The 13,039-nt window shown below is 42.3% G+C and overlaps 1 protein-coding gene across 2 annotated transcripts in view; it reads right to left on the bottom strand.

Annotated features, from left to right (window-relative positions):
* ADAM22 (ADAM metallopeptidase domain 22) overlaps positions 1-13,039 on the bottom strand; it is a 135,084-nt gene that overhangs the window by 105,168 nt on the left and 16,877 nt on the right. For both annotated transcript variants that reach the window (XM_044425179.1, XM_044425180.1), the window contains exon 3: positions 6,440-6,516. In XM_044425179.1, the coding sequence (XP_044281114.1) occupies positions 6,440-6,516 (77 nt within the window). The remainder of the gene's footprint in view (positions 1-6,439; positions 6,517-13,039) is intronic.

Below are 13,039 nucleotides of genomic sequence, written 5' to 3'. Positions count from 1 at the left end.
CCCCTTACATCCTAGAATTCCTAATCAATCTATTACTATGTTTTCTCCAAAAAACAAAAGAACAAGCTTTAAAAAATCTAAGCAGGCTTTTTAGCAGGCAGAGTTCTTTAAACACACACACACTTCAGAGCCTGAGGCAGCTGCGTCCAACATGCTTTGGCACATCATGAAAAAAAGAGCAAATTTAAATACTCAGTTATTATTGTATTTTCACTGCCAGGGAAGGAGAGAGAGGCTGCCTGAAGCTCCAACGTCCAGGTCTGTCCCACTAGAAGTTCACATTATCCACAGCATAATCCTATGGAAGCTAAATTATCAGTGAAGTCTATTGAATTCACTGGGATTTAATGCTGGGTATGTGATAGATCTTTTGGTTATAGCCTACAATTACAGTACTAGAATTATACCCAAACAACTCAAAACAAGTAGAAACACAGGATGAAGAATGCAGATGGCTACATTTGGAAAGTAATAAAATGTAACTTCACTCACAGCATTTCATCAGTACAACAGGTTTATGATCAAGTGAAATCATGCTGAGATAGTTATCTAAGGAGGTAACTCTGCTACTACCAAAGCAACAGTTAAACCAAAGTCTGTTGACAGCATTTATTTATTTACTAGGTTTCTATAAAAGACGTGCACTAGCATTGCACTCTTTGCAATCCAGGGCCTGAGTACTGAGACAGGAGGTATGTGGTATCCGAAGAACTTCCCGATGAAGCATCCTCTGGTGCATTTTTGTCTCACAGCTATGAATCTGGAATAATAGATTCTACCTGGAAACCATCAGAGGAGGAGGCAAAATCATCCATCTCTTGCATCAGCCTGACTTGCAGTATCACAAGATGAACTGCCTGGTCACTTAATCGTTGTCACTTTAATGGTGTTACTAGGATCACACAACACTAGTTCTGGTCAATTAAAGGTTTACCATGGTATAAAATGCCAATGTATTTAATTACCCTGTATTTGTTGGAATGCCAGTTGTGGCCCAGGGAAAAGTTCAAGACCTACTGGAGGTCCACCTTTTGAAACAAAGATGCCATATTTAAGGCACACCTCAGATTCAGGGTCTATTCTAATAAATATGGTAAAGTATGGATTTGCTTCTAGTGACACTGTGGGGCACAGAAATCATCAGAAAAGCAGTGATAATAAACAAAAAAACAAGCTGATACTGAGGTGCAGGATATTTTATTATGTCAATGCTGGTGAAGAAAAACAAGAAACTGTATCCAGATGTTATGGTATTGCGTGCATCCCATGTATTTTTCCATTTATACTAATAGAATTAATAATTTGAACGATGCATAGTTAAAGTAAAAATAAAATTGCTTACAATCAAAAACCAAGAGTTGTAATAATCTTCTCATATTAAGCAGCCAAGGAAACTGATCTGGTTAATGTAGCAACACTTCTTTCTCTTACATTTAAATGTCATTTAAGCTTAAATGCCACATTTTAAATTGCAAGCCTATGGGCAGAGTTTGTTCTTTTTAATTCAATTAGGGTACAGCACCTAGTTTGTGATTCAATTTTAAACAATAATATTTAAACAACATCTGGCACTGGCAAAAGTGCATAAATAGGAAGGCTATGCAGCCATATTCCCTGTTAAAGCGTCTCTTCACCAAAACAGCAATTGTGGCAAAGATCTTTTGTTAAATTGTAGACCTATTGTTAGTACAGCAAGCAGGATTACTTATGGTGGCCATATTGTTACAGAGCAGATTCTATAAGAGAAAAAGAGTTAAAATATAAAGCCCTAAGTCTTTCAAAATCAGCTTACCGAAAGCTACATTATATGTTTGCAACAATGCCTATATAAGTAGTAAAATCTACAGAAATACCCCCTTAGGACAAAATTAATCTTTGAACTAAAGCAAAGATAGCTGTCAGGGGAAAAGAAATATTTGAGGGGGAAAGAAAGAGTTGAGAACACAAATCTACAAATACAGTCAGATTAATGGTAGCACAGGAGAATACCGATAGCAATATTCTGTTGTTCCTTAATAAAAAGTGAGAAGCACAGCCCTGAGAAGCTTGGAAGCTTGTGTTCCTGGATAAAAATCAAAGAATCTTAGAAATCCAAGAATACCAGAATAATTAAAAGTTCTGTTATCCACAAGAGGCAAAGATGTTCCAAAATGAAAGTGTCCAAAGAATTCTAGTGGAACTTAAGCAAGCTGTTTACAAAAATTGGATAAAGTTCTTTATTGAGTCACTGCTTGTTTTGGTCTTGCATCACACATGGAGAGTATGTGCCTGGGGTGATGAGGCAAGAGTCCATGTGGACTCTACTGCAGACATTCTGGACTGGGTTCAGATTTAGTCATGCTTAGATTAGATCCGTCAAAATAAGGAAGACTTAAATTAGTAATAATTTCTTTGCCCCGTGGATTTCTGTGTCTGCTCTAAACATGATTAATGTTTAGCCCCATTTAATAAGCTCATGTATATGATATGGTCATATTCTGTGACTGCAGGCTATAACTGGAGTTGGGACATCAACAGCCAAACTACACCTGCAGGGGCACAATTTGCCCACCTCTGGCATATGCCCAGATGCTGCATTTGGATAACATGAGGATGCCTTGGACCACTCATGAACACACAGCATGACTCACACTGGGGGGCTTTCAGGGTTAGGTTAGGTTATTAGGTTCTGGGTTATTATAGCTGTTTGACCCATTCCTGTGCTACTGACTGGTTTTCATGACATTGCTGTTTAATATTGCTGCTAGAGAGCCAGTGTGGCGTAGTGGTTAAGAGCATGGGACTGGGACTCAGAAGATCTGGGTTCTAGTCCCCGCTCAGCCATAGAGCCAACTGGGTGACTTTGGGCCAGTCACAGACTCTCAGCCCAACCTACCTCACAGGGTTGTTGTTGTGGGGATAAGATGGAGGAGGAGATGTAAGCTGCCTTGAGCCCTTTGTAGGAAAAAGGTAGGATAGAAATCGACAAATAAATAAATAAATATTTGTGTAGTATTCTATAGTTTTTCACAGCACTAAATGGCACTGTAGTTTTTTAACTGGTTATCATCAGCCCAAGGACCATGTACTAACTACATTCATAGATACAGGAGGGTATGAAGAGCTATGGAGGGAAAGTTCCATTGCACAAGCTTGTGAACTGTTTGCACAGTTTTGGATATTACCTGTAGACATGCATGAATAACAGTATTTTCTAAACTTATCTGTTTTCCAACAGTGTAACCAGATAACTATGTATTGCATTGGCAAGGAACAGAAATTTAGTGTGAAATTCAAACGATCCCAAATAAAATTTTGGTAGAACGAACACCCAGGATCAATGCACACGCCCCATTAATATTGGTCCATTGACTGCAATGGAGCCACTTAACAATGGATTTCTCTTTGTGTTGCTGCAGCTGCATTCCCACCTTCATTTAAGCCATTAAGTATTTCAGGGCAAACTTTAAAATATGCTTTTCATTTACAATTTACAAGACATAAAAGTCATAAGAAAACTTAAGGCAGAGTTTATAACTTGCCTATTAATTAAAAGCAATAAACAAATGAGTACTCAGGACTCCAAAATCATCTGTTCCGTGTATTTTTGCTTAATGTTTTTACTGTACACGGAGGCATCATTTGACCTTTCTCCTTTGGCATCACAATGTGGCCACTTCAGTTCCTTTGGATCAACTTACTGTGTACAACCAGGCCAAGTCAGTCTGATTTCCAGATGTATCACATAAGCAGTGAAGTGGCAGTCTAATTAACCCCCCTCCCCTCACATCTGTTTTCTTGCAAACTGGAAGCACTTCTTAGCAATAATGGTGCATACCTGCATCCAGCTTCAAATCACGTTCTAATCCTCAGTCATCTAGGAAAGGAACATTTCACCTGTTCCACATGCAAGATATTAAGGCAAAATATCCAACCTTCTGTTAGTTTTACACAGGCTTTGCATTAAATTCAGAAAATGCACACTGATGATCAAAGGGGATACCAAAACTCCCCAATCGTGCAAGATGTCATTTGCCCCTCTGCAACAAATAATTCTACAAGGTTATACCAAGTAAAGAATGGGATTTCATTCTTTACCAGCAGAATGCAAAAATTAAGTTTCACTGATTGCATTTATTATTGTTATTATTACTATTATTTTTACCATTCATACCATGCAAAACATGAGTAGTGTTTTTCCTCTCAAAGTACCTTAGCTACATTCAACAGAGCAACACAAGATAGCAGCAGTTCTTCTGAAATTTGATGACAGGAAATGAAACACCATGTTTCAGTTACTGTAGTTCAATTTCTCACTGACTGAAATTCATTGCATGTGTTGGGCATCTACATTTTCCTCATCCAAGACAGACTTTATGACACTATATTTTAACAATGGTTTTATATGACACTGTTATTTTAATATTAATGTTATTACTTCCTGTTTTAAGGAATGGTCCTATGGCCTCTGGACATTGTCTGAGGGGGCATAGTTCAGAAACAGGACTCCACCCTGAGAGCTGGGATCAGAGCTCGGGCCCCTTGTGCCCATGCCAGCTGTCATCCGAGGTCAGGAAAGCACCAAATATTAGTACCCTTTTCTCTGTGCCTTGAATCTGAGATGTGCCTGCTCTTAAGACAGGAAACTCCTTTCTTCCACTTATTGTTTCAAATAGCACAAGAAAAGGGCACCAGTTTCAATCCTTGGCATCTCTGTCTGAGAGGATCAGAAAGGTGGTAATGGGAAAGCCCTCAGACCTGCCTAAGATCCTGCAAAGCAACTGGCTGTCAAAGAATACCAGAGACAGACAACCTGGTACCCTTCAGATTTTTGGTCTACAACTCCCATAACCCCTTATACTGGATAAGGCTAATGAGATATGTAGTCCATAGTATCTGAAGGGCACCAGGCTGGTTATCCCTAGAACAGACAACACCAGATTAGATGACCAAGTGCATGATTTGGTACAAGACTTCTTCACTTCACCTCCCAGATTCATAAACAAAGAAAACAGACTGTCTCCTCTTTCTCCTCACTTCCTCCTCCTTCCCAAGGCCCTGTACACTCTTGAATGTCAATTAGTGGGTACAGCTAGTTAGTTTCATTATACCTGTGTCTGGAAGCCCATAGTCCGGCTTTAAAAGGTACTCTTCAATAGCCACCCCACACCATGGGCAAGGTAATGGTGGCTGTTTTCTGCAGAACCCTGCAGATCAAGGCTGACACTGTGAAGGAGGCTGTCGACATGGCTCTTCCCCACCCCCAATATTGTGGTCTTCCTTCTACCCACGCCTCATGCACTATATGCACAGTAAAACCATGTGGGGTAAGAGACCAAGAGAAAAGCACCATAAGAGAAGCCATGACCTGGGAGAAGGATGAACAGGAGAAGCCATGGCCACTCTTCAATCTATGAGGTAATTAAAAGGCTGGTTTGTAGTTAATGCAGACCATGGTTTAGCAGAGTGTACACAAACTAGAAACAACTCGGTTCCAGGTTGGCTAGGAAACAACTTTGCCTGCATTTCATTTTACTTTCAAGTATTCCTACCTTACTGTTTTGTAAAAACAGATTTTATGGTACAAAACAAGGTCTAGTTAAACAAGCCAGCTTCATAAGTCATGATTTCGGTTTTGTACAAACCAATCCAAAAAGACAGAACTGTTTGGGTTGCAACCTAGCAAAGCAATCCAGATGGCTGAAAGAACTATTTAACCTGAGAGATGAGGAAAGATTTTTTAAATAAAGCTACTTAAGATGAAATGGAAGAAGGAGCATGGGAATGGTGATATCGCAGACATGGGGACTTCATGGCAGGTTTCTGAATACAACATATCAGACAGAATGAGAAACATTCCTGGGTAATTATTAGCAAAACTGAGGCCAAGTAAAAAGCCCCTTTTTGTAACAGAAAGGATTGCTTTAGACAGTCCCTTTCCTACAGGATTTGAGTACAAACTTTTAAATATGATAGAGCATGCTCACAATTTGCTAGCCTCCCTGCCCTACTAACCTAACTTTGTCAGTAATTTCTGACTAGTAAATACTCCACTTTCAGCCTGGTCAGCTGAAATCAATTTATCTGACAATTCACACAAGTGAACAAGTACTGACAAGCCTGAGATAATGCCAAGCTCCATTAAGACTGCAATAACAATGCGATATTTGAAAATATCAGAATATGTTTGGTTGGATCCAGCCTTGGCACATGCAACTGGGCTAATGGAAAGAGACTTCTCTGCTCCCTTCCTCCGCAGGGCAACCGCTCCAGCACTGTGGAAGTGCCATACACATCCGAATGGGGGATGCTTCTGAATGGGGTGGTAGAACAAGGAGGATCCCCCAAATTCAGGTGAAGGCACCTTCCATGAGCAGAAGGCAGATCTTAGAACCTACAATACTAAAAATCAAATACCAGTGTACAAATCAAGTATCAATCAACATATTTCTGTACTTACTGATTTAATTCTACATCCAAGATGAAGGAAGATCCAAAAGCATCAACCTGGAAGCTGGCTCGGGCAATATGAGTGGACTGAAATGTTAAAAATAATTGAAATGAGTTAATTAGCATTCAGCTATTCCAGTGCAATATTCTAAATGTGTTACAAAGAAAAGGAGCTTAGCATCAGCAAAATTGTACAGAAGCACATTATTATTCTGAATAGTATAACTGACTTTTGGGACTTTGGGGACTAATATTTTGTAGAAAAATAGGAAGTGGTCAGAGCCAACAAAATCCTCTTTTTGTATTCTTTTACTGACACATTCAACATCCCTATAGCTGTGGAGTTCTATAAAATAGGCACAGTGCTGGACTCTTGGACGGGGGTCAAGATGCTGAAGCCTAAATGCTTTGTTCCTTCTGTTCCCTCGTAAGGTAGATGTGGGCAACCACCCAGCTGCCCCCCCCCCACTGCCGCTGAATTTGCCACCCTAGGGAAAAAGCTGTGGTTTGTAATCATGGTGCAGCTCTTGAAAAGCACAGCTTGAGTACAAACACTGACAAGTCCCTCATCTGCTATGAAATCACTGATTGGCCAGAAAGGGCCAATTTTAGCTTTAAAACAAACTGTGTGCCCCCCACGGGTCTTGTTCAAAAGCTAGAAGGACCCTTCTCAACTCCCAGTGCCAACATGATGGTCAGCTGCTGGTTTTTGGCCACTATCACACTGCCAAATTTCAGCAGCATGGTGGCTGAGGTTCCAGGGAAGCGGTTCCCAGAAGCCTGAACACTGCCTACCCTGCAGTGAGGCCAAGGAATTGTTACCCGATAGGAAAGAGCAGTAGCTGCTTCCCGGCAGGAATGTTGCCTCCGCAGGACTCAGGAATGTTCCTGTGACTGACTAATCTGCTCCCTCAACTGGTGGGGCAGAATCCTGCAGCCCTGCGCCACCCAAAACTGCTGCACAGGGAGCAGTGGTGCTCCTCAGTGGGCCTGCCCACCCCTTTTCGTCCCATTCTGCTGAGACAGCGCCAGCATTTCAAAATCCCCAGCCAGTTTCTTAAGCAGACTTCTCCATGGGGGTAAAGACCCCGAAGAAGGGTGCGGGAGGAAGAAACGGCGATGGAGCAGACTCTCCTGCCTCCCTTCTGATGATGGAGGAGACGACCACCCCATGGTAGGGTGAGGGATTAGTAGGCATCAGTGCCCAATTCTGCCTCAAGGGGAGAGTCATGTATAGGGGATGCTTTTCCCCTCTCTCAACACCTCCTCTTCCCTTCAGGACTACCTTCTTAATATGCCAGTACAGATTTGCCAGTGAGGTGTAGTGGTTAGAGCACTAATGACTTTTCTGCCCAAGGGCTGAATTCCATTTCAGAGAAGTTCCCAGCAGACACATTCCCGCCATGGGTAGGGCCAAAGACAAGTTGCCAGCAAGCTTTTGTGGAAAGCTCTTACTGCCTGTAAGTAAGCCTTAGAAAAGACATGCAACTTTTTAAAATGGGGGAAATGCTGTATAAAAGCCAAGAAATCAGTAAATGATGGGTGGTTGAGGACAAAGGGGCACGGGCACCTGGGAATCCTCATGGCCAGGATGAGCAACCCAGAGGGGCCTTATTCAGCCTTCAAGCCTGAGGTTCTACACGCCTGTGTTAGATTATTGGACTAGGATCTGGGTCTGAGTAAAGAGGTGGGAAAATTTAATTAATTCCACATTTTGAAGTAGACCAACCTAACTGGTATTTCTCAGACTAATCAGATCAGAATGCAGTTATCCTTTGGGCTGCACACTTCTCACTGGATTTTGCAAAATGCATATTTTAAGAGGAAGGTACATATAATTTAAATGTCCATGTGTATTTTTAAAAGGTTAGCAGAAAATGGATCAGACTTATCACTGAGCACAGAGGAAATGGAACAAGATGGAGGCAGACTGTTCCGTCCAGGTCTGAGAAACAGGTTAAGCCATCATGGTCATAGACCCATCACAATCTCTTAGCCTAAGCTCCATTACCAAGTTGATGTTGGAATAAAAAAGGGTATTGGAGAGACAGAGAACTATGCATGCTATGCAGACAGAGAACTATGCATATGGATTTAGTAAATTTCCTCTGTTGTTCTTGCAAAATGGATGCACGTGAGCCAACAAGGGGTCTGTGAGTGCAAGGAGACACGAGAACAGAGTGTGCAGGGGTTCCAGCAGACTGAATGTGCAATTAAAAAGTTGTGGCTTCTGGACGTGAACTTGTTCTTGTCTTGTTCAAGTGAAAGAATTTTGCATTATTAAGTCCCCCTCCTGCACTGTGGTGGAGGGGTTGAAATGTTGGACTTGCACCTGGAGATTTCTCTTTGTATTCATATCTTTCTCATTCACTGGGTTGAGCCTGCTGGGTTTAGCCGTTAATTTAGCCTGCAGGGGAGAGTTGCTGACTCCTGTATCCACGGGGCTCCGCATCCATTGCAACTTTTCCTTTTAGCTTCAGAGGAGCGATGCAAGTTGCTCCATGCCGGGGGATCTATTTTGGTGATGGTATTCAGCACCATGGATAAAGCTCTACCGCTTCTCTACAGCTCAAAAGACAAGCTGCAATGGGTGAGTAGCCCCACTGACACAGGAATCAGCTTGCTAAGCTACCTCACAGGACTGTTGTGAGGAAAGATAAGAAAGGAACCTTGTATGTCACCTTAAGCTCCCAAGAGAATAAAAACGTAACACCCTCAAGCCTCCAAGTCTTCTTAGGATCTAGCAATGCCTCAAGCCAAATGATGTTAGAGAGTCCAAAAGGGCAGAAAATCATTAGCTATTTAAATTATCGTTGCTGCGCTGTTACTGTGCCCGACAGGACAAAGTTCATGTGGGATCAGCCAATTCTAGTGCCAAAATGACTTGAGCGGCTTTGGATGCTCAATGAATGACTTGACTGAGTGGGGGACACCATTTGCTTCTCAACATCATGCAGAAAAACAACTCAAGTGGAACGTTTTCCCATACAAAATATAATCTGTCACAACCCTACAGACATGTACTGATAAAATATTGCCAGGAAAATCTTGAGGGAGAAATAAAGCAAAACAGGCAGGAACTGAGAAGGAAAAAAAGACCACACACACAGTCCTGTTCCAAAAACTACTGCATAGTTAAATACTTCTGTAAAGGTTTTCTGGCTGACCCTCATATGGCAGTAAACTGGAGGGTAATTTGACCAAATGCTCTTCCTTGCTAAAAGGAACGTTAGAGGAAGGTGGCTGGAAAGCTTCAAGAAAAAGATCCACATTTTGGTAAAGAATCAGTGCAGCCCACTAAAAGTTGCCAATTATAAGAATGCCTGCTTTGGCACTGGCTCCTCAGCAACAAAAGTGTATTCCAAGAAAGTGGACCAGTGTCCTACTCTCTAGTAAGACTGAGCCAAGCATTCAAATAAGAGGAACGAGGAGGAAATATTAGCATTTGGATGCCACTAGTAACATCTGGATCTCAGTTGGAAACAAATTTCAAATTCCTAAGCATCCTTATCGCTCTTTTAGCAGCCATCCACTCTGGGCCAGGGAATTCTCCAGTCTGAAGTGGGTGTCCATTTGCTTCCCATTACTCAGCTTCATGGCACTGCAAGGAATGAGCTTTGGAAATTATTCCTATTTAAAAAATAATAACATGAGTTCTTTTCAAGCAATCAGACCAAAGGTACCACAGTTTGCAGGATATATTGCTGGCCCTGTTCTGCCAGCAATATATCCTGCAATCAGCCAATACTCTAGACCAGAGCTCAGCTTCTAGCCCCAGTGTTGAGTAGACCTCTGCTAGACATCTGCAAGATATTGCAATAATCAGAAATATTCCTTTCATGCAAGCCCCATGTGGAGAATTAAACATTTAGAAAATAGCCTTGCAATTGTCTATATTTCCAGCAGGAAAAGTGTGCTGGTGGTTTGAATGCAGCAGGAGCATCACAGTGATGACCCAAGAGTGGATGGAAGGAAACCTTAGTCTGCCTCTCCAAAGTGGAACCAGACCAGAGGGGAAAGGTCAACAACATCCTTATCTTCCACTCCTCCTCTACGTTTGGCCACTAAAGACCAGCACTAGCTGGGACGCTGCCTCCGGCCGAATGGCCACCTCCCTTTTCCACAATGCTGCCTTGATTCTGTTCTGTACAATACAGTCTTGGCCTCTTCTGAAAGCCTCAGCTCAGATACCATTTATTTTACTTTAAATATTTGCATGTTGCCTTCTAGGCATCATACCCCACTAAGGTGGCTTCCACCAAATGAATATACAACTATACATTCTGAAAGCCATAAAACCACAATGCTAAAATTAATCATGAAAAAAAGCAGCTGTAACATTAGCACAGAAGCATCCAGCCCTGTAAAAACACTAAAATCCAAGGAAGAATTACAGCTAAAACCACATCACATATCCAGCAATCAAATGAAAACAGATAAGAAACACACGACTCTTGACGGCTCTTTCAAAGGCTGGCAGAGAAGAGGCCTGACATACATCAATTGATTCCCATCCTGGGGTACACACACCCCCAAGAGTAGGTATGAACCAGGACATTTAAGGATAAAAATTGAATCATGGTGGAAAACTCTTTTGATTTTCAAATGTAAATATGTGTGTGTGTGTGTGTGTGTGTGTGTGTGTGCGTGCGCACTGTCCGTTCACTTTATTATTCCATTGCCTTTTAACCCCATTATCGGGCTATTTGCAACATACAAATTTGAGTTGCAACATATAGTTACAGTTGCAACATATACATTTGAAATAACAGCAACTATATGAATTACAAACGCTTTGCTAATATGAAGGGTACATTTATGGAAATGGGCTGCCAAGAGATACGCAAGTGAAAACAGGCTGGGAACCACTACACCAGGGGACACTACCCAGAGTAATGTATCATTTTGGCCATCACATCTTCCAAAGGATATCATACTGCTGGAAAGGTTGAGAGCGCTTTCCCTGTGAGGAAAGGCCGAAGTGTCTGGGTCTTTTTAGTTTAGGAAAAATGAGTATGGCAGCCTTCCCTAACTGGGTGCTTTCCAAATGTCTTGAACTGCACATCCATTCATCCCCAGCCATGAGAGCTGTAGTCCAACACAACTGAAGGGAGCCAGTTGGGGAAGGCAGGAACATGGCAGCTGTAGTCCATCATCCCTCGCCATTGGCCAAGCTAGTCAAGAGGCTCATGGGAGCTGCAATCAGTCAACATCTGATGAATCGCACGCTTCCCATCCCTGAACCAAGGGAAGGCAGGGGAGTTAGACAACTACGTACCGAGTGGAGCGAGTGAAAGGAGAACACTTCTCCCATCTTCCGCACACTAGAACCCGTGGTCACCCCATGACATTCATTAGAAGTAGGTCCAGGACAGACAAGAGAAAATGCTTCTTGGCATAAGGCATAATTAATGTTACATGGTGCTTTAAACTGCTGGCTTAGGTGGCTTTTAGGGGGGATTATGCAAAGTTACGGAGGAGAGGCTAACAGAAACAAAGCAGTATCTGTGAGCACCATTTGTTGGGAGATAACAGCAGCACAAGACTATAGCCCCTCCTGCTTGTGAGCTTCCCAGAAACATCTGGTTGACCACTGGAGGAAACCCAAAACTAGACTAGAGGATCTTTTAGTCTGAGCTAATGAGGCTCTTCTTAAAGTGTATTTTCAGAGACCCAGATCACCAGTTCACTGAGCTGGTTCATGGCTAACATCTCCAATCCTACAAAACTTGGTGTGAAGAATTCAGAACAAGCTTTATGCTTATGTAGACTCTTTCCCACTCTTGCCACCTTCCCATGCATGGTCACTCAATTAGTCCCTTCCTGGTGTCCAAGACAAATATAAGTTACATTTTATAACTTCTTTCTAAATTGGCACTTGATCATAATTCTTGGGCGCTAAGAACAAATGCCATCAGAAACTATGGTTTGCACCTCCCCATTTTAAGATGGCCACTCTTTACTTCACAGCATAATCCTAGTGCTATGAGATTTATTACAATATAACTTTTAGGGAAGCAGTGGACATGGTCACTCTACTTCCACTAGTTCTGGCACTGTACTCTCATGGGAACCATTGCTTGTACAATGGGTTTTTTGGCATGTGTAAAAAATAACACTAGAAACTACCAGAGATGCTGTCTTTTAGATCATGACATAACAGTGGAGTTCCCTTAGGCGGGCTCCAGTGACCTGCCCTGTTCTGGAAATGAGGGCGTCTGCTCCCTTTGGGTTGCTTTTGGAGGCATCAAAGCCCCACTGGGCATGCAGAATGGGCACAGCAAGAGGACACCACCCCTTAAATTCCAAGCTTGGCCATCACTAAACCTACCACTCCCATGTGAATGCCATCTGGTTAACCACCCAGAGAACCTTGGCTACAGGGCGGTACAAAAAGGAAATGAATGAACGAACAAACGAATCACATGGTGTTCCATGCAGTGGCTCTCACCACAGAACCAGCCACTGTGCATGGGCTGCGATTTGCCATTCAGCTCAGACAGTGGTCAACACAGAGCATTCTTCTTCTTCGCTGATGCGCTGAGACGAAGGAACAACAGAGGTCAGATGTTCCTCATCAAGAGACTCACTGCATGATGACAGCTGCCAC

This window comes from Varanus komodoensis, unplaced genomic scaffold (assembly GCF_004798865.1).
Source record: "Varanus komodoensis strain SLA01 unplaced genomic scaffold, ASM479886v1 scaffold15, whole genome shotgun sequence".
Classification (NCBI taxonomy): domain Eukaryota; kingdom Metazoa; phylum Chordata; class Lepidosauria; order Squamata; family Varanidae; genus Varanus; species Varanus komodoensis.
The sequence above is the reverse complement of the archived record's forward strand: the minus strand, read 5'-3'. Positions and strand labels throughout refer to the sequence as shown.